This window comes from Amblyomma mixtum, chromosome 1 (genome assembly GCF_055824585.1).
Source record: "Amblyomma mixtum isolate Tamu chromosome 1, ASM5582458v1, whole genome shotgun sequence".
In the NCBI taxonomy this organism is placed as follows: Eukaryota; Metazoa; Arthropoda; class Arachnida; order Ixodida; family Ixodidae; genus Amblyomma; species Amblyomma mixtum.
In genome coordinates this window covers 23,644,766-23,669,857 of record NC_143012.1, presented here as the reverse complement: position 1 = coordinate 23,669,857, position 25,092 = coordinate 23,644,766, and the positions used below count along the sequence as shown (strand labels likewise).

At 46.5% G+C, this 25,092-nt stretch overlaps 2 protein-coding genes across 2 annotated transcripts; one reads left to right on the top strand and one right to left on the bottom strand.

Annotated features, from left to right (window-relative positions):
• Positions 1-2,905: 2,905 nt before the first annotated feature.
• Sc2 (trans-2,3-enoyl-CoA reductase Sc2) lies at positions 2,906-16,419 on the bottom strand. The gene is made up of 12 exons (XM_089545680.1): positions 16,189-16,419; positions 13,958-14,008; positions 13,762-13,813; positions 13,623-13,667; positions 13,033-13,136; positions 11,686-11,798; positions 10,689-10,794; positions 8,486-8,558; positions 6,136-6,179; positions 5,159-5,216; positions 3,824-3,958; positions 2,906-3,380 (listed from the first exon to the last, which is right to left on the bottom strand). The coding sequence occupies exons 1-12, from the start codon at positions 16,192-16,194 to the stop codon at positions 3,253-3,255; spliced, it is 915 nt and encodes a 304-aa protein (XP_089401806.1). The 5' UTR covers positions 16,195-16,419; the 3' UTR covers positions 2,906-3,252.
• Positions 16,420-16,745: 326 nt separating this feature from the next.
• LOC149365745 (dnaJ homolog subfamily B member 4) lies at positions 16,746-21,054 on the top strand. The gene is made up of 3 exons (XM_089545667.1): positions 16,746-17,247; positions 18,749-19,627; positions 20,174-21,054. Exons 2-3 carry the CDS (start codon positions 18,755-18,757, stop codon positions 20,408-20,410), a joined length of 1,110 nt encoding a protein of 369 aa, XP_089401793.1. The 5' UTR covers positions 16,746-17,247; positions 18,749-18,754; the 3' UTR covers positions 20,411-21,054.
• The last annotated feature ends 4,038 nt before the right edge of the window (positions 21,055-25,092 follow it).

Here is a 25,092-nt window from a genome sequence, read left to right as displayed (position 1 = left end):
CAACTTGGTTGGTCGTCCTAGCAAGTCTCCTGCAAAAATCCAGAAACCAAACCTCCCTCTGAAACTATATCTCTTCAAAACTTGTAAAGGCTGATGGTGTTTCATCCTGTAGTTGCAGAGGCGGATAATTGCCACTTGACTGTCCTGATGACGTTATGTTAACCTCACACTCCACCCACTGCTTGCAGAAATGTACAGTAATACACGTAACCGGAGATTATGCCACCTGACAATGAAAGCAACTTAAAAATTCAGAACAGATGGAAAATGAACACAATGGGAAATGCCCATGAAAGGAGAAAAATGAAAAACGAACTGAAGGCAAACAGCCCCCAATTCCTGATGGAAGAAGATTGCATTATTGCATCATAATATGTTCAAATAGCAAATAGGTCATTTATATCCCGTGATTTTGAATTTATAAAATATCGCATCTTTTTTTGTACACTACTGTATGGGGAGTTGGTCATTCTCTACTTTACATTCATAGATCCCTGGGAGTCCTCATAACAGCCCTGGCACAGTGGTACAGCGATTAAGTGATGCCACCAATAACACCACCTGCCAATCACTGGGGCTTGCGAGACCCAGGTTGCTCTTCCCAAACAATGACTTGCGACCAATCATTAATTGAACTGCCGCCTGTTATAGTGGGTATGTTGCCTGGTGTGTGTATGTGTATACAGTTAGTTGAACCTTCTTATAACGAAGTTGAAGGTTTATGGTTTATAGGGGTTTAATGTCCCAAAGCAACTCGGGCTATGAGGGACGCCGTAGTAAAAGGCTCCGGAAATTTCGACCACCTGGAGTTCTTTAACGTGCACTGCCGTCGCACAGTACACGGGCCTCTAGAATTTCGCCTCCATTGAAATTCGACCACCGCAGCCGGGATCGAACCCACGTCTTTCGGGTCAGCAGCTGAGCGCCACGACCACTGAGCTCCACCGCGACACCTTGGTAATCTGCAATTCACTGATGACATTGCCTTGCTAAGTCACTCAGGAGATGAACTGCAAAACATGGTCAACGAGTTAGGCAGGCAGAGCAGAACGGTGGGTCTAAAAATTAATATGGAGAAAACCAAAGGAATGTTCAATAGTCTCGAAAGGGAACAGCAGTTCACAATTTGTAGCGAGGCGCTGAAATTGGTAAGGGAATATGCCTACTTAGGGCAGGCAGCGACCGCAGATCCGGATCATGAGAGGGAAATAACCAGAAGAATAAGAATGGGGTGGAGTGCATATGACAGGTTCTCTCAGATCACGAATGGTAGTTTAGCAATATCCCTCAGGATTATATAAGAGCTGTACCTTGCCAGTACTTACGTATGGGGCAGAAACGCAGAGGCTACCGAAAAGGGTTCAGCTTAATGACAACGCAGCGAGCTATGGGAAGAAAGGTAGTATGTGTAATGTTTAGAGACAGGAAGAGGGCAGAGTGGGTCAGGGCTCAAACATGGCTATACAACATGAACTGGTGGGCACGTTGGTCAGACATGATTTGTAATGCAACAGTGCAAGCAACGGCACGAGGCCAAGGAAGAGAAGGGAAGGGAAGAGACACAGCACTTCCTTTGGCCTCATGTCATTTCGCTGTTGCTGTACAAATCAAACATGGGTTAAAGGTGCACTAAAGAGAAATCTGAACTCGTCTTTTTACCACGGGAACTCGGTCTACATGTTCCGAGCATTCATAGAAACTTGGAATTATTGTCCTATACGGCCGATTTCCATAATTTAAATAAGATGAAACCTCCCACCTCCCACCTTTTTTTTAACTCACCGCAGACAGTAGGAGGAGTCAACCAAACTTCAGCCAGTCCTGTGGCGGCTTGCCGCTCTGTCATCAGCGGAGTGATACGTAGCGATCGGCGAAAGCAAACAGTCCACGTGTATTTTTATTTCTGTGGGCCTAATTTGCTGCTATGTAGCCTCTGACTAGATCTATTTGTTCACCTGACTAGACCTATTTGTTCACGGCCGCCGCGGTGGCTCAGTGGTTATGGTGTTCGGCTGCTGACCCGAAAGACGCGGGTTCGATCCCGACCGCGGCGGTTGAATTTCTTTGGAAGAGAAATTCTAGAGGCCCGTGTACTGTGCGATGTCAGTGCACGTTAAAGAACCCCGGGTGGTCGAAATTTCCGGAGCCCTCCACTACAGCGTCTCTCATAGCCTTAGTCGCTTTGGGACGTTAAACCCCATAAAACCAAACCTATTTGTTCACGGAAACTAAAAAACAAAATAAAAGCGAAAATGAAGCCACCACGCGGCTGCCTTAAAGGCACCTCAGGCATTAGTTCAGATTCCTCTTTAGTGCACCTATAATGACATGCTAACCGAAATCAAGAGGAAGAAATGGGCTTCGGTAGGGCACACAATGCGAAGGCAAGATAAGCGCTGGTCCTTAAGGGTAACAGAGTGGATTCCAAGAGAATGCAAGCGTAGCAGGGAGTGGCAGAAAGTTTGGTGGGCGGATGAGATTAAGAAGTCTGCAGGGATACGGTAGCTGCAGCTGGCACAGGCCAGGTTTATTTGGAGAGACATGGGAGAGGCCTTTGCCCTGCAGTGGGCGTAGTCAGGCTGATGATGATGTACAGTCTTTGTCAAAAGTAACCAGGCTGCATGGTTTGCTTCTAGCTCGTTCAGTGGAGCCCTTACAGCTTCCCTGAAGCTGAAATGGTCGTTAACGGTAAGGACTGCGGGCCTTCTTACCTTCCAACAACTTTTGGTCTTTAGGAAAGCCACAAGGGCTCCACTATACAAGCTAGAAGCAAACCATGCAGCCTGGTTACTTTTGACAAAGGTTGTACCTACTCTTGCTACAGCAGCCAAACACCCCGTTTTTTACTGCTGGCAGAATATAACGGAAATGGCAGAAAGAGCACACTCTTACTAACAGAGGTGAAAAAAAAAAAGTCTTTTATTGACGCCCCCGGAAGAGAACAACACAAGAACAAAGAATGTACGACTGGGTCGAGTATTTCTTGGTCCTTAATACTTGGCCATCGGAATGCTGTCACGTAGTAGAAAAAAAAAAAAAAAAGGTGTGTGCCAGAGGGCAAGACATCGCACACGTGCACATCAAACAGCAAGATGAGAAGTAGTGTCCGCGAGGACAGATAGAACCACCAGGAAGAAAGAGAAGGAACAGCTGCAGAAGAACTGGAGTACAACGAAGGAAACCCACGACGTGCACAACACACTGGTAGATGATGAGCATGAGAGATGTCTCCCAAGAGCCGCCTGACGCAGCTCAGATGAGGAAGGGTACGATTGCCTTGCGCTGGCGAGGGTAGTTGGGGAACTCGGCCTTGTACTGGCGGTGCTTGCCCAGGGCCCACACAGTCATCTGGTAGAAGCCAGCCAGGGTGAACAGTCCGGCTGCAGATGGGAGAAAACAGTGAACACTGCATGAAGAAACTCACAAGGGACCACACGAGTCTCTTGTCACATTCTGTCTTCTACATCTCCCTAACACATGCACCTGATGCTGAAAGTTTTCTCATGTTAGGTAAACAGCTTTTTCTATAACAGGTAAACATCCTTTTAACATTTTATAACAGCTTTTAAGGGCAGTGGCGTCATTTGCCACGCTCCAGATTTGTGGTGTCTTCTGTGCGCAGCAGCAAAGACTAGTGTTTGTGCTGCCCGCATCTTTGTGCACAGAGGGAGCCACTGTGTTGCGTGGTGAATGGCACAATCATTCAGAGACAATCACCAGCTATCACTCAATGTCACGGTATAGAGGTGCATAACTGTCGCCGAGACTTCGGAAAGTTTTTGCCCACAATAAACTTTTCAGCAGCACCTATAGGCAACCTCACCTGGCAGGCACTGGGTCATGAAGGTGAAGGAGAGCCAGGCCATGACCTCGTACGTGTAGTTGGGGCAGGAGACGAAGTCAAACAGCAGGGTGAACGGGTTGCCCGTGGGCACTGGGATGCGGCGCTCCTTGGTGCCTGCACAGGGTTGCCAGCCATCACACAGTCTAGTAACAGCGGCACACATCCACCAGGTGTTTTCCAAACAAGGAGCATACAGAGGCATCAGACTCGAACACTCTGCCGAGATGAAAAACCTTCCAAGAGCGGCTTGCTGCATTGATAGACTGCACTGATTATAGAGGTTGTCCAGGAATTATAAGCAACAAGAAAAAAAAGAAAACGACATGAAAGAAGCAAGTGATTAAAAGCTTCACATGACAACCCAATCAATGGCAGTATCACACAGACTTCTGAAAAGCTCATTAAATCTCAAAGCTGCCTAACACCTCATGCCTACACTGATTTGGTTAACGGTTTATGAGGGTTTAACCTCCCAAAGTGACTCAGGCTATGAGGGACGCCGTAGTGAAGGGCTCCGGAAATTTCAACCACCTGGGGTTCTTTAACGTGCACTGACATCGCACAGCACACGGGCCTCTAGAATTCAGTCTCCATCGAAATTCGACCGCAGCGGCCGGGATCGAACCCACGTCTTCCGGGCCAGCAGCCAAGCACCGTAACCATCGAGCCACCGCGGTGATGCATGCCTCAAGTCAAGCCATGAGACACAGTGCAAAGTGCTCAATGAGCACTACACTGCACTTGCCGCATACCTTTTGCATACATAGAGGTTCATTCTGCAGTGTCAAAAATGCATCAGAGAAGCAGCCTGACAAGGTATAATATAGCTGTCAACTGTGCTCAATACAATGCAGCATGTTAAAGACAAACAAACCAGAGCTGAAATAAAGAAGTTATGAGCACCTCAAAAGAGGAACTACTAATGTAAATTACTTTCCTCCACCAAAACCAGCTATCATTTAATGAACTTGTGAGGGAGTCATTAAATCACGATCAGGTTTTTTTTTTCACAGCGTTTCAATTAGTACTTCACAAACTTGTGTATACCACAGTTACCGTGTACTTTGTAGACAAGTGCTTCAAGTTAACACAAGCCACAAGATCCAGGTGCAGGTTTCACGTAAGGGAGGCTCAGCTATCAACACTGCCATGTGTTCTAAAGCCTTCATTCCACCTGGTGCAGGTGACCTGCTACAGTAAGCAGTCAGCTCATAGCAAGGTATCACAATCCCTAATCAACTTTTCACAGGAAATAAGTGAATGGATGGCATGCAACACCTAAAAGAAAAGACGAGAAGGGATGAAACTACTCACCAGGAGGCCTGAGATTCCTCAGGGCAACGTGGATGCTCAGGTTGCCCAACTCGGCAAACTACACAACAAAACAAAAAGCTAGTATTACACCAAAGTAACCAAACCACTTATGCTAGTTCAGATAGGCTGCACTGCAATTACTTTCCTAACTGCTGTTCAGCTTTCCACCAATAAGGAAGTTTCTTACCATTATCATCATCATCATCAGCCTGATTACTCCCACTGCAGGGCAAAAGCCTCTCCTATGTCTCTCCAATTAACCCTGTCCTTTGCCAGCTGCAGCAACCATATCCCCGCAAGCTTCTCAATCTCATCCGTCCACCTAACTTTCTGCCGCCCCCTGCTACGCTTGCCTTCTCTTGGAATCCACTCCGTCACCCTTAAGGACCAGCAGTTATCCTACCTTCGCGTTACATGCCCTGCCCAAGCCCACTTCTTCCTCTTGATTTTAGCTAGGATGTCATTAACCCGCATTTGTTCCCTCACCCACTCCGCCCACTTCTGATCACTTAACGTTACACCTATCATTTTTGATGAGGATTGCTGGTCACTGGCCAAAGTCAATAAAGAAAGACGTTTCGGGAGCGCTACGGCTCCCTTGTTCACTATGAAGCAATCGGCGCACGGATCCGTCTTTTGTAGCACTCAGTAGCGTCTTTAATGATTGACTTTGGCCAGTGACCAGCAATCCTCATCACCATGATTCCTGACCAGACGGTATGCCGTCAAACCCTCGACTACACCTATCATTTTTCCTTTCATAGCTCGCTGCGTTGTCCTCAACTTAAGCTGAACCCTAAGGTAACAAAAAAATGTGGGCACAAATGAGGCTTTTGAAATCGACACAAAAAAAAATTATATGTGCAAATCGAACAAAGCACTGTATATCATATGCTGAACATTGCTAGCTTCTAGCAACCACCACACGTTGCTGTCATCAATACATTCTGCTTCATAGAGCTTTATGCAGCACTCACCACAAATGCAGCCAAGCCTCCATAGACCTGCACTGGTCCCAGCACTGCACAGAATAAATCGCAAAGAAACATGCATATCTGCTCTACCCAATTTTTTTTTTTACCGCACAAAGCGTCTGCACGAACAGCATAACAAAAATTAGAAGTCCACCCATCCACTACACTCCCAACGAATTATACGCAGCTGAGAAAAATGCTAAATCCATTAGACACAAAGTGAAGTAGCAAGATTACACATGCTTGCACTCAAAACAACAGCACAGTGGCAATCACTCCGCATAAACCTTCTGCCAACTTTCACTAGCCGCACAACAAAAGTTGTTAGACTGCAGAATAAATGCGTGAATTCCACCGCACAGGCTATAACCCTGTTACACAGACAGTTTCAGCTTCGTTTCAGTTGACGAACAGTTCAGCTTTCGAACTGATGTCTGCTGCAGCTGTGCGGTACATCCCCGAAACTCGGTTCACCTTCTTGATCGTTCCACATGCTCGTGATCAATAGATGAAAACAACTGTTTTCTATCTTTATTTCTGATTGCAAACAATGATTTATACTTTATTTCATTCAACTGCAATTTCTCCCCAAGTTTGGTGCTTTGAATCTGCCATGAATGAACACCACAAAGAGCCAAGACAATCCCGTAGAGGCACTACTGGCTTCACCGCTTAGCCCTTGTTTTTCTGGTGCCGCTTGGCAGTTTTGCATGTTTACACACATTCGATTAGCGATAGCTGTACGCCGGGAGTTATACTAGCAAGAACAACAAGCTTTCATGTGATTGGAGAACATAAGACAGTGGAAAATGCTGCTGACTCGGCTGATGCAGTGGGTCCACTGATCGCCATCTTGTCACTTGACCGGTTCTGCGGCCCTTGACCCCAGCCAAACTGAACTGCCACTGAGATCTCAACGGTTACACTAACTGCCGTTGAAAATATCTGCGTTACAGGAGTATTACTTATTGACATATGATGCCCTCAACGCCCTCAGACATCATAGCGAGGAAACGTGATAAAAATAGCGTTAACAAAGAAAGAAACAAGTGAATTTTAAGCGTAGTACCATATTCGCATGAAATGAATATAACACGAGTGTGCACTAATGCATCGGAGGCATTAACATGGTCGATGATGTCGCGCAGTTTTTTGAAGCATTGCCTTTTAGATAGTATTGACGTATTCGTTGGTTCAATATCGGTGCGTGTAGTCTTCCTTTTTTTCCAAGCCCTCGACGCCTCGTCTGTAGCTGGCTTGAAAAAACCATGACCACATCAAAATTGTGATACCTTTCTTTTTTTTTTCCAATTTCATGAGTCCTCAAACTCGTCCCTCCCGTTACATTTGTGGTCGTGTTATATAAGTGTAAAATACTGTAGCTAATTTTCCACAAGTACAGTACAATTTCATTTTATTCTGGATGCCATGAATTGTTCAGAAATAAAGCGGGCCGTTACCAGAGGGCAGTAAAAAATGCCAGTAAAAGAATGTGGTAAATACAGTACATCTTACAACTGCACTGTGTTAGCTTTTGCTGAATACTATAAAGAAAAACACTTGATAGCAAGTTGCACACTGTTAGCTATTACTAATGTTGTTTTTTTTTTTTTTTGCAATGGTCGGTGACCAAACAAAAGGATAAAAAAATGTTAGATATTATATTAACACCTAGTTAAGTCCATGATGGCTGCGATTGGCTAGTGAGACAATCACTAGCAATGCTACAAAAATTCAGGGGGCACTTTGGCTCTCTAAAGTGCTGCAAGGCGAAAGCCTTTCCAGGCGCACTGTTTGGCATTGACTGCGAGACTGCTTGTGCTGTACTAGTGCTTCATCTGACTACACACTTTGATTACACATTACAACTACACACTTTGACTGCCGACTTTGACTGCCGACTTTGACTGCTTCTTTAGCACGACTCTCTCTCTGCTTCGATGAGTTCGGTTGTATTTGTGGCTCTGTTCGCAGTAATGAGGTATGTAATGTGGTCACCCACAGACGCCTTACGCCCCCTGTCGGAGCGGATGACAACTATTCTATTAGTTGTCGTGTGCTCCAAAAGGGGGCGTCAGGCATCCGTGGGTGACCTCATTACTTCGAATCCGCGCACTCTGACGTCATAACCATTTCGACCAACCGAAAAGCATGATGCCTCTGCTGACAACCTTCTGTCGACAACGATGAGGCATTAAAGGCTTTCGCCTTAAAAAGTAAAACTACACCAGCAGCCAGTCTTCATCGCGCAACAACACAAACATGCTTGTCTGCCCATAGCGCTTTGATTCCCTTTCATTGGAGCATAAAACTGCAGTTTTTGACAACAAGCAGCATGCTTCCATGCACGCACCTGGAGGAGTGTACAGGGGGTGGTTGACATAGTAGCCAATGTACAGGCCAAAAAGCCAGTAGTATGAGCAGTTCTGTGGACAAAAGAAAATGACACGACATGAGAAGCGAACAAAATTAGCACAGGTGTGATGTTTCTGCTCTCTTTTCTTCCACTCATTCTGCGTTCAGCATATTCAACTTCTTGTTTGGTTTGGTTCATGAGGCTTAACGTCCCAAACGTCCCAAAGCGACTCAGGCTATGGGAGACGCCGTAGTGAAGGGCAACTTCTCAACAAAAAACTGCATGGCAGCGACCAAGCCACAAGAAAAATGCGTGAACAGGGCACCTCTCCAATTCCTTCTAGCACACACACTTCGTGAGAAAATTCAATCCTATTTCTGTTTTTGCAGAGACAGTAGCACATGAGAGTTTCTCTAGGGGAAGCGGCATCGTTGTTGATTTCCGCAATAGAAAACAATACGGTCTACCCAACCTGGACAACAAACTAATGGTACCCAGGTGGGGCTAAGTGGTTTCGGGAAGTGGTGCTCGCACAGAGCATGTGATACAAATAATACAGCTGCTTTTTAGCTCCAAGTCTGAGTTTCTTGTTCTCTGTACTTTCCTTGTTCTTTTTGGGTCAATCACAGCAAGGCTTTGGTTGAGGTTCCTTTCCTCTGGCTACCACAGTGGTAAGGGCATAAGGCTTCTAAGGAGCCTCTTGCAGATGCCAAGTTTTGCAAACAATGACCACATGGCCACCGTCAAATGGACCACAGTAAGGTCAGCAACTCATAGCACAAGCCAAGCCAATAAAGGTACCACTCGTAAAAGCAGAGACACTTTTAAAACAAAAAAAAAGTTGTGAAACAGGTGCACGCACACACAAGAAGTCACAATGCCACCTTCTTCACATAAGGATCACCATTAGCTTAACTACACTGCAGGGCAAAGGCCTCTCCCATATCTCTCCAACAGACTCTGTCCTGAGCCAGCTGCGGCCATCTTACCCTCACAAACTTCTTGACCCCATCCACACACCTGAGTTTCTGCCGCACCCTGCTACGCTTGCCTTCTCTTGGAATCCACTCTGTCAACCTTGACAGCCATTGGTAACCTTCCCTTAAAGGTGCACTGAAGAGGAATCTGAACTTGTCTTTTTGCAACAGGAACTCGATCTACACGTTCCAAGCATTCTTAGAAACTGCGACTTATTGCCCTGTGCGGCCGATTTCCCAAATTAAATTGAATTAACGTCCGGCTCCCGCCCTTTTTTTTTTTAATTCTCCCTCGTACGGTGGGCGGAGTCGACAAACGCGTGGAGTGCCTTTCACCCAGTCCCGTGGCGGCTTGCTCCTCTGCCATCGGCGGAGTAATACATAGTAGTAGTCTGTAGTAGCAAATAGTCCACGCATATTTTTATTTCTGCGGGCTTATTTTGCGGCAATATTATCTGCGAATGAAACTATTTATTCATGGAAACCTAAAAAACAAAATAAAGTGAAAGCAAAGCCTCCACGGAGCTGGCTGAAAGGAACTTCACGCGTTGGTCGACTCCGCCCATCGTACGAGGGAGAATTAAAAAAAAAGGGCGGGAGCCGGACGTTAATTCGATTTAATTAGGGAAATCGGCCATACAGGGCAATAAGTTGCAGTTTCTAAGAATGCTAGGAACGTGTAGATCGAGTTCCCGCAGCAAAAAGACAAGTTCAGAATCCTCTTCAGTGCACCTTTAACACTACATGCCCTGTCCATGCCCATTTCTTCTTGATTTCAATTTGGATGTCATTAACTTGTGTTTGTTCCCTGACCCACACTGCGCTCTTCCAGTCTCCTAATGTTACACCTATCCATCATTTTCCTTTCCATAGCCCACCATGCTGTCCTCAATTTATGTTCAACCCTTTTCATTAGCCTCCATGTCTATACTCTATAAGTAAGCCATAGGCAAGTACCTGTAAGGTACAGCTGTAGTACATGTTCTTCGTAATGTACTACACTGTCATGACGATGGTGTACAACAATTAGTTTGAAGTGAATTCTCCATCCCAGCCACATAGCAAAAACTGCGGAAAACTGGTCAACATTTCAAGAGATTACGCAAGTAACAATAGTCAAAAGTCATGGGGCAGTAATCGCACATAGCAAGGAGAAACCGGAGCACAATGCAAGAAAAACAAAAGCAAAATGAAAAATTTAAAAAAAAAGAAGCTCGACGCACCTTGAAGAGGTTCATGATAGGCATGGTGCCGTGCGAGAACCGGTGCACAAAGAGCGTCTCCAGCAGCCGCTTGACATAGTGCACACTCCAGCAGCCAGCTGCAATCCTGCACAACCAATCGACAGCCTTAGCACTCATGAAGTCAGAAAGAGCAAACAAGGACCACACACTTGAGACCGCAATGAAGGCAAATGGGAGCCCACAGCAAAAGTACCAAATTTTGCAATGGCAGCACTTCAATCTTGTGAGCGTGCAAGGAGCTATAGTCGAATACAACTCAAGAACAAAGTGGCTTGCCTTTGTCAAAGGACCCACTTCCAGCCTATGGAGTTGGCCAATTCTCATGAGCCTACTAGCATGACAATATGGGGAGTGGCAGATGAAAGGGGATAGTCCCCTTCCTCAACAGTAGAGGACAGTCCCCTTCCTTTCTTGTCACGCTAGCAGGTTCATGAGAATCAACCGACGCCGCTGGCTGGAAGGGGGGGGTCCTTTGACGGGAAAAAACCGCTTCGTGATTGAGTTGTATCCGACTACAGGGCCATCATGGACAAAAAAAAAAAGAAAGCAGTGAAGCATATAAACAGAGAGTGGAATAATAATCGACTGCAGTAGCTAATAAAACGAAATACTAGGCACAAACCAAGATCGGTTGGAACATAAATTTCTTCACTGAAAAACGAAGCTGATCGGAAACAGGTTTTCGATTTATAATAACTCGGTGATCACTGCTCAGCCTTGTGCACCATTTACTTCTGACATGAGTGGCACAGAGTGAAGGTTGGCAGCATGCATTCCAGCCAAACAAGAAGTTTGCAAGTGCTAAAAGAACAGGCCATAAGATGCATCCAGGGTACAGCCTCCGACCGAGGTCACTTTGCAAATTAAAAACTCTCTCTCAGCAAATGCACAGCCATGAAGCAAACCCTAAAAGATGCGACGCGCAGCAAAAATTCAAGAGCAACCTGACACAGGGTTGTTGATAAAAGACACCAACCTGACGGCAATGTCCATCTGATGGCGCGCTGCGTACTGGCCGTACAACCAAGAAGGCCGGCTGACTGTGAGAAGGTACAGAGCCAAGGGTCCAAAGTACTCCACCAAGAACACCTGTTCAAGAGAGGAGAAGCACTGGTATCAGATATCTAACCAAACAACTATGTCAACCAGACTTCTAGTCTTGTGTACAGGAAATGGAACCGCAAAGAGAAGGTGAATGGTACACATCGTTTAAAACATCCAAATTAAACCGCAATGCATGCCTACAACTGTTAACAGGAAAACCACAAATTTGCGACACGTTTCCTGGGGCTCTGGAGCCTGCCATTATCTATCTTGACAGTATGACCTGGTACAACAGTGCAGTGGTTAAAGTGTTCAGCTGCTCTACTGAAGGTTGCGGGATTTAACTCTGGCTGCAGAAATACTTCGATGAAGGTGAAAGGTGAAATTGCCTGTGTGCTGTGCAATGTCCATATCTCCGAGTGGTCAAAATTACTCCAGAAACCTCCACAAAGTGCCTCTTTCACACCCTCCTTCCCCCAAAACAGCGCGGTTGAGGTGTTCAACTCAAGTGAGACAGTTACCGTGCCTTTCCTCTCCTAGTAACCACACACAAATGAGGACACCAGTGGTGATTAGGACAGCATCTCTACTTAACCCTGTGGATCTAAACTCTGCAATTCAGCATCTTGCATTCAGCCTTAGCATGTATGTAGCAAGCACAGGTAGTCAAGGGCACACCAGCCAATCTCTACCACCAGTACCCAATCAAATACAGAAACATTTGATCACGATCCTGAAACCCTGCTTTCAATCTCGCCAAAAGCATAAATTCGTAGCAAGCTTTCCTCTCTATTCTTTAAGCGCCTCCACATTTCTGTCACCTATGGGCACCAGATCAAGCACAGTATGCAAGCCAAGGCAATCCTCCACACCGACGTACAGGAAACAGCATCCAAAAAAATGTGGCTGACCACCTGCATAAGCACCAATTACATATGTAAAAGCTTCCAGTACACAAACTTACGAAGTAGTGAAAACCTGTGTCCCAGCTCATGGCTAATGTTCCCACCATGTGGAGTTTTTAGCACAATCAACAACAGGATCACACGACAGCAGTAACAAGATAACAGGACTGCAGGCGCCGATAGCTATCATGGCTGCTCACCAGTTACAGTGCATATGAAGAGCCTAAAAGTGGTTGAAATTAATTCAGAGCCCATGCTATGGCAATGAGGATGATGCCTATTCCCTTTGCAATAGATTGCCAGAGCCACAATGATGCTTCGGCACATAAAAATCCATTAATCAAGCTCATAGAATATGCAAGTATTCTGCTTACCGTCTTCCAGCCAATCTGGGGACCCAGGTCCTTGAGGTACAACTTGTCCCCAGACTGGACCCTGAGCTCCTTGAGGGTGCTCTCATCTTTCAGGGTTTTGGCCTCTGCGAAGGAAAAAAAGTGATCAGCTGCGAAAGCTCTCACACTACACTGGTCCGAGTGGAGTGAGCATTCTAGCTCAAACTGACTGCTCTGAGTGCAGTACTACGTGTCCTACCCAAGACCATTTTTTCCCTCTTAATTTCCGCTCGGACATCATCAACCAAGCTGCATGTTTAGAGAGAAGTCTTCTGTGACAACATCACTCTTAAAACGCCCCACAATTTTCAAAAGCATTTTTTTTTTAAATGACGAGGGGCTGTGTCAGGAAGTTTGACAGAAGATTGACTGCCAAGGCTAAAGCACACAGCTAAAGCACATGTTACAGAGAAAAAAAAAAAGGTAAATCTGAAAAAAGAAAAACAAAAAAATGATGTATAAAAGCACAATATGACAAAAAGTTTGCTGCAACTCTGAAAGTGCGTTCCACTTCCTGCCATACTAGGGAGAGCAGTTGGGGGGAAAAAAATTATATATATAAAAATGCCTACTTGGGTCGCTCTTCAGGGCCTGCCTGTCAGGGTACAGCTTAGGCTCTGCAACAGAAACAAGCAAATAAGTGCGCGTTGCTCAACACTGCAGGCAACAGAACATCACTTTTTCCACAACAGCACTTCGGAAACAACTTACTGAGACGGTGAACTTGCTTCTTAATGTCCAAGACTGTGGTGCTGTCGTTAAGCTGGAATGAAGAAGATGAGTTGAGAAAGAAAATAAGCACTGTCGAACATTCCATGAATGCCGCAGGCACATTCCATGAATGCCGCAGGCACATTCCATGAAGGAATGACACTGACACTGGCCACCAAAACCTTTCTTTGCTCACCCCATGAAGCTTGGCCACTTGCTTGTTCGAACCGGCTGCCACAACCTCGATCTTCAGGGAAGAGCATGCAGGAAAGTGATAGAATGAGCTAGGTCAAATCAGTGCATAAAAATAAACAGCATCATTACAAACTTAAACCTAACCTATGCCCGATTAAGCCTTGTGTTTCAAGACAGTTCGTTGCAATCTTTTCGTCGCGTGCAACCTCAGTGGGCCATGCATATTTTCAGACCTGACAAATCAGGTCCAGCTTAACACATAGGTTACCTAACTCTAACGCTCATGTGATAACTTCCAACTTTTAGGCTGGCTGCCCATTCGAAACTATTGCAACATTCCACTGACATGAATAGACTCTTTAGGGAACACACAGTGTGAAAGATGAAAATTTGCACAGGAAACAACCGGACATATCCTGTCCAGTTATTTTGTGGACTACAGTGTCCACTGTGTTTATTTATACCTTAGCGACTGTAAGCAGTCTAGTCACTAGAAAATGCCCCATTTGATAGTGGTTTGGGAAAAGTGTGAATGTTATGCAGGTTTTTCTAACGCTGTCATTTTAGTTTGAAATAACAGCCAACTAAACCGAGAGATCATTAACATTTATGGTCAGTCTTATCAGCCAACAGAGTGCTAAATTGATGCGCTTTCAAAAACTGCCTTTCGTTTTACCTATTAAAGCACTCTCTTGAGATACTTCATTGTGTTAGCGGTTGAAAAATGTATATGCTCCATGTCTGTTCAAATGCAGTTTACGTGAAAGTGGGCACAAGGCCTGTTGTTTCTTGCTATCACTTTCACCTTTCTCGCTGTATTTCCGAGTCGCCACTATACTATACCAACTGGCATAACTGGCGATATCGTTGCAAAAGGCATTTTACTGAATTTTTATACAAATTTTTGCTGTTTTCTTCAAGTATGTACCAACTCAGTCAACTAGCTGTTATACTGAAGTTTTTCAGATAGGAGCACACCCTATACAACCACTTTTTAGATAGTGTTGCAGACAATCTTCTTTCCAGTTTTCAGTCATCATGCACCGTGCTGCAAGAACTAGACATACAATATGTGGATCACACTACACTTATACCCGCCTAAGCACCAAGCTGCGGCGTTTTTCCTGAACCATACAAAATAAAAGAAGGTCAAAGGTGCGATAAATGGGCGCCTCTAAAGAAGCAGGAAACAGAATATGATAGGCGTCTACCTCAATTACCTATGACCTTGGCAAAACTCGCACAACTATCCGAGAACTGGGTACAGCGCGCTGCTCGTATGTTTCCATCACGTCTGGTCTCCTTAGCACGCGAGACAGTTCGCCCAAGGTACTGGTACCTGGCCGTTACATCAACCCGACGCCGCGTTTTCCGGTACACAGGTAAAAAGTGCGCTTTCCGGATCGCCGTTACTCGCGCCGCCGACGGCGTCTCAGTTCCAACCTTCTTTTCCTCTGGCCACGGACCAACGAGGAAATCAGGAGCGCAAGAAGGAAAGATTACCCGGGTGAAAAGAGCAGGGGAAAGGGAGACCGGTGTAAACGTGCCGAGTAGCCCGTCAACTTTTTTTTTTTTTTTTTTTTCCAAGGCGAAGCGCGGCGTGGGAAAGAATCAAACTCCCAAGAAAGGACGCTACGTGCGTCACAAAAAGGAAAAGTAGTAATCACAGATCCCAGGGGGCCGGCTCTTTCGCGTAAAAACCCCTTCCAGCAAAACACATATTTGTAAAAGCTCGTGTGTTCGGACAAACACGGGTTCACCAACCCGAGTTCGAGAAGGCCGGTAAGCGGCTACAGAAAACAGAAAGGATAATAAACAAAGTGATTTGCCCCGAGCGATTCGGTTTCAACCTTGCAGAGCTAGGCAGTCGACAGAAAAATTCGCTAGACGTGATAACAGCCCGCCCGTGATCGCCGGAACAGATACTGGCTACTTGCCTTGGAAAGCTCGCGCCGACACCGATGTCAGCGCTGATTTTCCTGCTGATCGCGGCCGGAAGGAATAAGCGGTCGTGCCCCAAGCTTTCGCAGGTTCTACTCGAGACAAGACTCTACAAAAATGCCGCACCGAATATTAAAGCCCCTCCGCATATTTTCAACCGCAAGCCTTTCCTACCTGCTATATAGTACTAGTTAGCTACGAGTGTTTTGGAAAGATTGCGTTTTCAATAAACCATCGTTTACTACGATTTGTTTAACTCGGCGTTCTTCAGAACTCGCAAGTGTCGCTCACCTCCATGATGATCGTCGTACGCCGATGAACGTTTTGTTCGATGCACCGACGAAGAGGTGTGAGGTGATGTGATAACGAGAATCCTCTTGGAGGAAAGTGGCCGTCGCGTCAAGTCGGGATGGTGTGACCGGCCTCGGAGGAGTGAGACCGACAAGCAGCCGATCGAGAAGCGGTGCTTGAGCGGTATGTGTAATGAGGATTTTTCACTCGGAATTTGCGTCAAGCTTTTGCAGAGGTCGCCACTGCCCTCTCAACCATCATCATCAATTCATAATGTATTGGTTGCCTGATTTATTTTGTTTTCGGCCAACTCTTTAGCTGATTGGTGCATTAAACACTTAAGGTATCCAAGAGGCGCAATAAAATTATCAAAGGTTTATAAAAACTCTAGACTAATAAATTTTCTTAAAAGTTTGCTTACATTGTTGTTTGGACATAAAAAGTGCAAAATTTCACATTTTCTGCCTTCGAGAACTTACTAGAATGTTCTAGACGCGCAAGTGGGGCACCGTACGCAGCGCCGCTGATAGATGAGCGGCTGTTTTGTAAAGTGCAAGAGCTGCCGATGGTTGCGCCTCCAAGCTATGCCTGCAGCTGCGAACAGCTGCGGCCCATCGGCAGCTTATTCGCTTCACAAGACGTCTCTGCTACGTAAGGACTACTCCGAGCGGTGAGGCATTCTTCGCGGACCCGCCTGTGTGAAACGCAGCGAGCGTGTGTTGCAACGTTCCTTACAGTGGAAGTGGCAAAGGCTCCCAGTGGCATCCCTACTCTGCGTTGCCAGCTGATTGCTTCAGTGTGGTTAGCGCGCCAGCCGCTAGAGGACGACACTTGCTGTTGTGACGTCACTTGCCTGACAAGACGTCACCGAGAGTTTTTTCGAGACGTTTCTGGAAGCCCGTTTCCAACGTATATACCCGCTCGCCCGCAGTGTCGCCCTAGCATACAAGAAAGCATTGTGAGTGAGTTGTACTACGTTGGTAGTTGGTTCGATTTTTGGATTACCGTACTCCCAAGAGTACCGACCTTCATTGACCTACAAGTCCAAAGAACCCAAAGGTAAGTAGACTTCACGTCTTGATATTCGTTTTTTGTTGGCAGTAGCTCATCGCCCACGGTGCGTGTCGTTGGCCCAATCGTTCATGTGACCGCGATATGCGAATTATTGTGATGTGGTAATGAGTTCCCTAATCTGGGAGCTTTGCTTGCAGTTAACGACAAAAGAAACTAACGTGAAGCTTAACGCCGTGCTTTCAGCCTACTTGGCGCGCTTAATCGGGACTCGTCCCGCCATTTGCTTGGCCGCTAGCACCCCTTTCATGCAGCGATGGAAAATAATTTGCGTTGCTACTGCCTTCCTTCGTCGAAGTGTGCAGAAATCAGTGTGATGACCTTAGGAGGGGGCCTGTTCAACCTGCACACCGTAGTTGGTCATTCTGCGCTCGTCACATGATGCCAATGGGACGCCAATGTTTCGAGGCACTGAAAAATGCTCCCGCTCAAAAAAAAAGGCTTCGCCCGCCTGTAAATGGAGTCTTGTTCATGCGATTAGGGCTGTAGCTGTGCAGACAACGGTCATGCAGGCTAATGTTGTTAGCTTGATATGTGCACTAATCCCGCCGGTCAGCTGGCGGCGTTCTGCAACGCGTCGTCGGTCGGACTGCTACCGTATGTCCTCCGTGACATTGGTGCCCGATCGCCGCCGCCCGCCTCAACTAACTGCTCGGCCGTCTCTCTAGAGAGCTCAAGTGCGCATGAGGTGTTTTGTTTCCCGAAACGCGCTTTTCATGGATTTCAAAACGCCGGCGACAGCCGTTGCTGTGCGGACGTGGCGAATTCGGCCGTAGCTTATCGCGTACCGACGAGCAAGTTCTAGAAACTCGTCGAAGAAGCGTTCCTCACAGAACTTCTGAAGTACTTAAATCCGCCGCTTAGCCCTGCGATTTTTTTCTTGCTCGGAGAGCATGTGGTCTGCCCGTAGTGGATTCGGTCATTTTTTGGGGGGTTGCTATGAAAGGGGTTCATGGTTGCGCAAGACCGACACCGTTTGGTTCTGGAATGCGCGCATTGCGGCAATAGCGGGACGTTTGCCCGGCCAGCGCGTTCCGGCTCTGCGCCTCTGTCCTCACAGTCTGGGTGCGGCCTAAGCTCTCTCTCGCGCGGCTATTTCTTGCCCGCGCGTGGTCAGGAAAACATTATTACCACCGCCCCGGGGTGTAGATTTTCTCGTTCATCGTTAGCGGTGCATTGCTTAGGTTCTTAAGAAGCAACAGCATCTGCACGTTTGATGCTGGCGGGCGACGACGGTTGCGGCAAGTGTGTAGTCTTATCAGCGTGCACGATTCAAACCGTGTAGTCCGGAAGGCGACGGCTCGCCATCGTATCTTCTACTGCACTTGCACTAAAAAACGTCCCCGCTGCTGTGAACCAAAAAATAAGAAACTGTACTGACTGCAAACTTTGCACACGCTAGATCTAACTGCGGTCTTTTTACTGTCAGCGGTCGCCTTCGTCTACTCCTACGCTCACCCGGTTTTGCCTTTTTGTTCGGCATTTGCAGGTCACCATGGGTAAAGACTACTACAAAATCCTCGGCATCAGCAAAGGTGCCTCTGAAGATGACATCAAGAAGGCCTACCGGAAGCTCGCGCTCAAGTACCATCCCGACAAGAACAAGTCGCCCGAGGCCGAAGAGAAGTTCAAGGAGGTCGCCGAGGCGTACGAGGTGCTGAGTGACAAGAAGAAGCGGGACGTCTACGATCGCTTCGGCGAGGAAGGCCTGAAAGGGGGAGCCGGCGGAGGCGGCGGCGGCGGTCCCAACATGCCCGGTGGCCAGTCCTTCACCTACACCTTCCACGGCGACCCGCGTGCCACGTTCGCGCAGTTCTTCGGCACCGACAACCCGTTCGAGAGTTTCTTCGGCTTCGGAGGGGGACCCGGGGGGCCTGGTGGGATCAACATGTTCTTCGGCGGTGGGCCAGGGGCCGGTGCCGACGATGACATGGACCTGGACGGCGACCCTTTCGGCGTGCCTATGGGTGGCAGGCCCGGAGCCAACCCGTTCCGGTCCCAGAGCTTCACGGCGGGCGCTAGGCCTGGCAGCGGCGGAAAGGCTCATGGCCGCCAGGACCCGGCCATCGAGCACGATCTGCACGTGACACTCGAAGAGGTTTTCCGCGGCTGCACCAAGAAGATGAAGATCAGCCGGAAAGTTATGGGACCGGACGGCCGGACGCCCAAGCGCGAGGAGAAGGTGCTCTCGATCACCGTGAGGCCCGGATGGAAGGCGGGAACCAAGATCACGTTCCAGCGCGAAGGGGACCAGCTTCCCGGCACCATCCCGGCGGACATCGTGTTTATCATCCGCGACAAGCCGCACCCACAGTTCAAGAGGGAGGGCGCGGACATCCGGTACACGGCCAGGATAACTCTCAAGCAGGTAGGTTTGACCATTCTGGGCTTATGCTTGACTGCATCATGGAAGTGTAGTCAAATTTTTCCAGATAGTGTTATATGTGACAGATATCTCAGAAGGGTGAAATTGTAGGGACATGGTTATTCTTGGTTAGTTCGGAACCGCTGATGTTGAGGGATGGAGTGGCCAATAGATGGGCAGATGAGGTTAAGAAGCTGGTGGGGATAGGGCGGCTGTAGCTGGCACAGGACAGGGTTAATTGGAGAGATATGGGAAAGGCCTTTGTCAGTGCACGTAGCGAGGTTGCTGATGGTGGTGAATGTTGAGGGGCCTGTGGCAATCTCTGAATGTTATCAAAAATCTTCTCTATAGTTGCCCTTGTAACCTGTTGCTGAATAGCTGAGTAACATTAATTCATAGCTTGGGCAGGAGGCTATTGACATGTTGTTTACAACAGAGCGTACTGTAATACCGGATACATTTCTTCCCTCTTACCTGTTGTGTTCTTGCATTGTTTTTCACCGGACACGACAGGTGTGCTGAATTCTTTTTTCCTTGTTCTCTCTTCAGGCTCTGTGCGGAGTGACAATAGAGGTGCCCACGCTCACCAAGGGCAAAATCTCCCTCCCGCTCAACGACATTGTCAAGCCAACAACGGTCAAGCGTATCCAGGGCCAGGGCCTGCCTTACCCCAAGGACTCGACGAAGCGTGGCGACCTCCTTGTTGCCTTTGACATCCAGTTCCCCGAACACCTGACGGAAAGCGCGCGGCAAATACTCTGGGACACGTTGCCTCCCCATGTCTGAGGAAGAGCACAGACGACCTTGTGATGAGGAGTTCTTTTCTAAGTGAAAAAATTACTCGGACCTGCTTCTAGGCCGATGCAAGTGACTAGACAAGTCACTAGGAATTATGTGCAACGACAAAAGACTGGAACAAATTATTCCGCTTTTTAGTATCCGCTTTGAGAGAGGTTCCTACATGAAGCTGCCAGTTGTCCGCAGGGAACATGGACTGAAATCCCGAGTCTTCAGCAAGGCATGTCACTGGCAACCATTGCAAGCCACGTGACGAGGTTGAAGAGGAAGGGCTGGCATTAAAAGGACTGGCAACTTCAGTAGTGTGGCTGCACTGTGCCCTTTTATTAGGGTTGTGTTGCAGCATCTCAAAGATCTCTGGATTTTTTTTTATGTCCTTACACCTCTCTCCCAGGGCCCTAGCAGATGCGGCAGTACTTGCATTTCATGACAAAGCAAGCTGCTCAAGCAGTAATGTTCCGACAGGCTGCCGTTCTCTGCCCTTGTACATAGTGTATATAAATTTTCGCGCGCGCGACCTTTTTTTTCTTTCTTTCCACAGATATGGGCGCCCAAACAATGTCTTATATGCTTGCAAGCAACAAGCTTTGAAGAGTACTCTGCTGTAAATAAAACACTTTGCTATGTTGTGACTTTGCGTTGATATCTCTGCCTTGTTGCCTCTCCACTGCAGGGTGCTCAAGGTTGTTGCCTTTATTTTTCTGCGCAGTGGCTACAGCACTAATTAGGAAAGCTATTAGCCGTAATGGATTGCGTGGGCAACGGTGTCGGTAGGGTGCATTCGCGGGCTCGTGGGCGCACGAACTCCGAAGATGGTCTAACTTAATCCGGAGCCCTTCATTACGACGTCCCATAGCACGCGTCCCGCTTCGGCGCGTTAAACCCCACAATTTACAATTTAATTTTCCAGCGAAGCTAGCAGCTAGGGGCATGGACACTTCATTAAGTCGCGTCGGGGACGGCAGGCGAAGTCTAGTCGGGTACTTGACGCTTGCGCAGGACCGTTGCGCTGTCAATGGCGCCAGCAGTTGTGTTTACATTCCTTGAATCCATCAACAACAAGCCTATCTAACCGGATGTCTGTATTTGTTTGACAGATTAGAGTTAAGAATGCGAGCGCATATCTTGAATTTAATTTTTTTCATCTAACGACGCCAACACGAAGATAAATACTTCTAGCCCTGCAAATGTTACTCAGACCGTCAGCAAGCAATTTTTTTTAAATTTTAACCATATGGCGGTCAGACGACACTTGTTTATTTTTTAATTTATTTTTGTCTTTTATTTTCAAGTGAGAACTACATGAGTCAGTCTGCGGATTTTAATGGTCATTAATTTGTCAGCGCTAGTTGTGTGCATATTCATCCTAATTATATATATGCACATAATTTCCAACACAGTGGTTGTGTTCAACACTTTGTAGCACTTACAGTTGTGACGCATTACTGTTACTCTAATATATGCTGGATAATCATTGTTGTTAACATTAAAACTAATCCATGGCATGTTTACATTTGTATATCTATCCCATAAAATTTTATTTAGCATGCATAACAATTTTATTGTGTGGCCAGTACATAGAAAAGGTTGCATGATTTCATCCATATGTACAGCAAAAGAAGAATTCACGTGTACTGAGCCTAGCAGCACTTGCTTCTATGGATCCATAACCAGATTTTACGACTGCAAACTACTGTGAACTATGTGCCGAAGAATTTTTGTGGACTTTTTTATGTTATTGCACTTTCAGGCACACAGACAAGCACCTCCACTACCTTCATAGTTGTTGCTGTTGAGACAGATATGCAAGACTTAAGCATCACCTTTGTTCATCATCAAAGGCAGAAAAAAAAAAGTGATAAAATGCCTGTGACATGAATTCTGTCACGTCACCTTTCTGTCTGTGATAACAAGTGCATGGCAAATTCATCACAGCTGCCTTTTCCCGGCCCCTGCAAAGGGGCTGAGTAAGACGGAGGAGCGAACTTTAAGGCGCCTGCAGACAGGTACTCTACTCTGTCCTGCAATCTTAAAGCATTACGATCCTAACACGGATGGGCGATGCCCACACTGTGGGGAGACCTGTGATATCTTCCACATGGTGTGGGCATGTACTCAAAATCCCCACCTCCCCCCTTCCCCTACCCCTTCCAGAGAGGCATGGGAGACTGCCCTTCTCAACTGCTCCTCGCTTGAGTCCCAAAGGGCTCTGGTGAAACGGGCTAGAGACGGGGCATTGTCATGCGGTGTCCCGGACTAGGGACGCCGACCATGTAGCGGGGCCACTCTGTGGCTCCCAAACTCTATTTCAGTAATTAAAAGTTTTCACCACCACCACCCAATGCTATCTAAAGTTGAATTGTGTTCATCCTTTTTGCCCGAATCTGATAAAAACTGAATGACAATGTATTGTTCAGAACTGAAAAAAAAGGAAAGCACTAACAACTGACAGGTTGCTTATAGAAAGAGCACTCGTGTGTGTATCCATTAGAGCAAAATTTTTATTTATTTATTTATTTATTTAGTTATTTATTTAATACTGCGGACATGCTGTATGTCCAAGCAGGAGAGGGAAATACATACAGGAGGGAAAAGCAAAACAGGTGCGATAGTAACGAACGATATAAATACAACAAAACAAGCAACGCAAAAGTACAATTGAGAACGCGGTTACAGCACAGCTACTAAACCAGCAGTGAAAATCAAGAATGATTACAAAACAACGGAGAGTTCTCCGGTAGAGCATTCCATTGAGAAACTGTTCTCGGAAAAAAAAGAAAACTTGTAGGCATCTGTGCGTGCAAAAATAGGTTTCAGGCTAAGGGCATGCTTATGGCGCGAGGCTCGTGTGGAATCATTAACGATGTAATTTTCAGGTCGGATACCAAGTCGAGAAAAGTATAATGAATGAAGGAAGTTGAGACGGGCTTTCTTCCTTCTATCTGCCAGTGGTTCTAAGTCTGCGAGTTTCAACATGGCGGAAGGAGAGTCTAGGCGCCTGTATAACGGTTGTAAATGAATCGTGCCGCAAGACGTTGCATTCTTTCTAGTTTTTGGATGTCATCTACCGTGTAGGGGTCCCATACAATGCAGGCATATTCGAGACTGGGCCTTACAATAGATTTATATGCTTTCAGTCTTAGGGCACTAGGGCAACCGCTCATCCGAAGCTTCAGAAATCCTAGCTTTTTGCGGGTGGAGGAGCATATATTTTCGATGTGTTTCGTCCATTTGAGCCGTGACGTTATTGTGACACCTAGATACTTATATTCTTTTACAGCTCTGATTGCAATGTTATTAACGTTGTATAAAAAATTATGTTGCGTGGTCTTTTTACAGATGCAAAGAGAAACTGTTTTGTCAAAGTTAATAACCATTTCCCATTCATTACACCATTTAGCTAAATATTGTAGATTTGCATTCAAAGTAAGCTGGTCAGACACAGATTTGATAGACTTAAATATAATACAATCATCCGCAAACAGCTTTACGGACACAGAGGGATCGAGAGCTTCTGGGAGATCGTTTATATAGATATTGAATAGTACTGGACCCAGAACCGATCCCTGAGGCACACCTGAGTAAACCTCTAAGAATCGAGAGGTGGCTCCATCGATGTCGACAAACTGCTTTCGCTTTGATAAGTATGATGTGACCCAATTTATTATTTGATCCGGAATGCCTAATAATTTCATTTTTATTACTAGTTTATGATGAGGTACTCTATCGAAAGCTTTAGAATAATCTAAAAAAATCATGTCGACCTGGCCACCGCAATCAAGCACTTTAGCAAGTTCATCTACAGTGACCACTAGCTGTGTTGTAGTTGAGAATCCTCGACGGAAGCCATGTTGCGCTTTGGTCATTATTCCCGTGTGGTCTAAATAATTATTGAGGTATTTGGTGAGTACGTGTTCTAGCACTTTGCAGGAGGTGGAAATCAATGAAATAGGGCGGTAATTACCAACTTGTAGTCGGCTGCCGCTTTTAAAAACCGGAACCACGCGAGAAATTTTCCATTCATCTGGTACTGTACCCGACTCAAGAGACTTATTAAATAGTATTATCAAAAACTTGGCTAGTATTTCAGCGTACATTTTAAGAAAGGTAGTGGGAATATTATCGGGGCCGGGGGATTTCTTGGGGTCTAGCCGCAGGAGTAGTTCTACTATTCCTTCTCTGCTAATAGTGACACTTCTTTAGAGACTGTTCAGACAACGATCGTTTAACGGAGTGTTAGATTTAGTGAAAACGCTTTGGAAATAAGTATTAAAAGCATCAGCTATCTCCTTTTTATCTGTAATGGTAGAATCATTGACGGTAATCTTGTCAAGTTTTCTACTTCCTTTGTTTGAGAGAAACTGCCAAAATTTACTGGGATTTTCAGTCACGAAACGACCAAGCGTCTCACCAAAGAAAGGGCCACAAATTGGGCTTATGCCGCACGAGGCGGACTTATGGTTGCTTGGCGGGGAAACTTATCACTCATCCGTCAAGTCAACTGTTTGGTCTAAGACCCTTTTCCCAAGCATTTCACCCTAGAAGAGCCGAGCACCAGGCCAGGGGAAATCTTGTACCCATTAAAAAAACCGGTGGGTACCCGGCGCCACTGGGGATCGAACCCAGCGCCTCCCGAATGCGAGGCGGATGCTCTACCACAAGGCCACGCT

Excerpts from the sequence above, each read along its gene's own strand:
- Sc2 (XM_089545680.1), bottom strand. Across the intron at positions 13,814-13,957 it reads AAGTGGCCAAGCTTCATGGG|CTTAACGACAGCACCACAGT; the intron begins GTGAGCAAAGAA and ends TCTTCATTCCAG. Across the intron at positions 3,381-3,823 it reads CATGACCCAGTGCCTGCCAG|CCGGACTGTTCACCCTGGCT; the intron begins GTGAGGTTGCCT and ends TCCCATCTGCAG.
- LOC149365745 (XM_089545667.1), top strand. The coding sequence starts at position 18,755 with ATGGGTAAAGACTACTACAAAATCCTCGGCATCAGCAAAGGTGCCTCT. Across the intron at positions 19,628-20,173 it reads CCAGGATAACTCTCAAGCAG|GCTCTGTGCGGAGTGACAAT; the intron begins GTAGGTTTGACC and ends TTCTCTCTTCAG.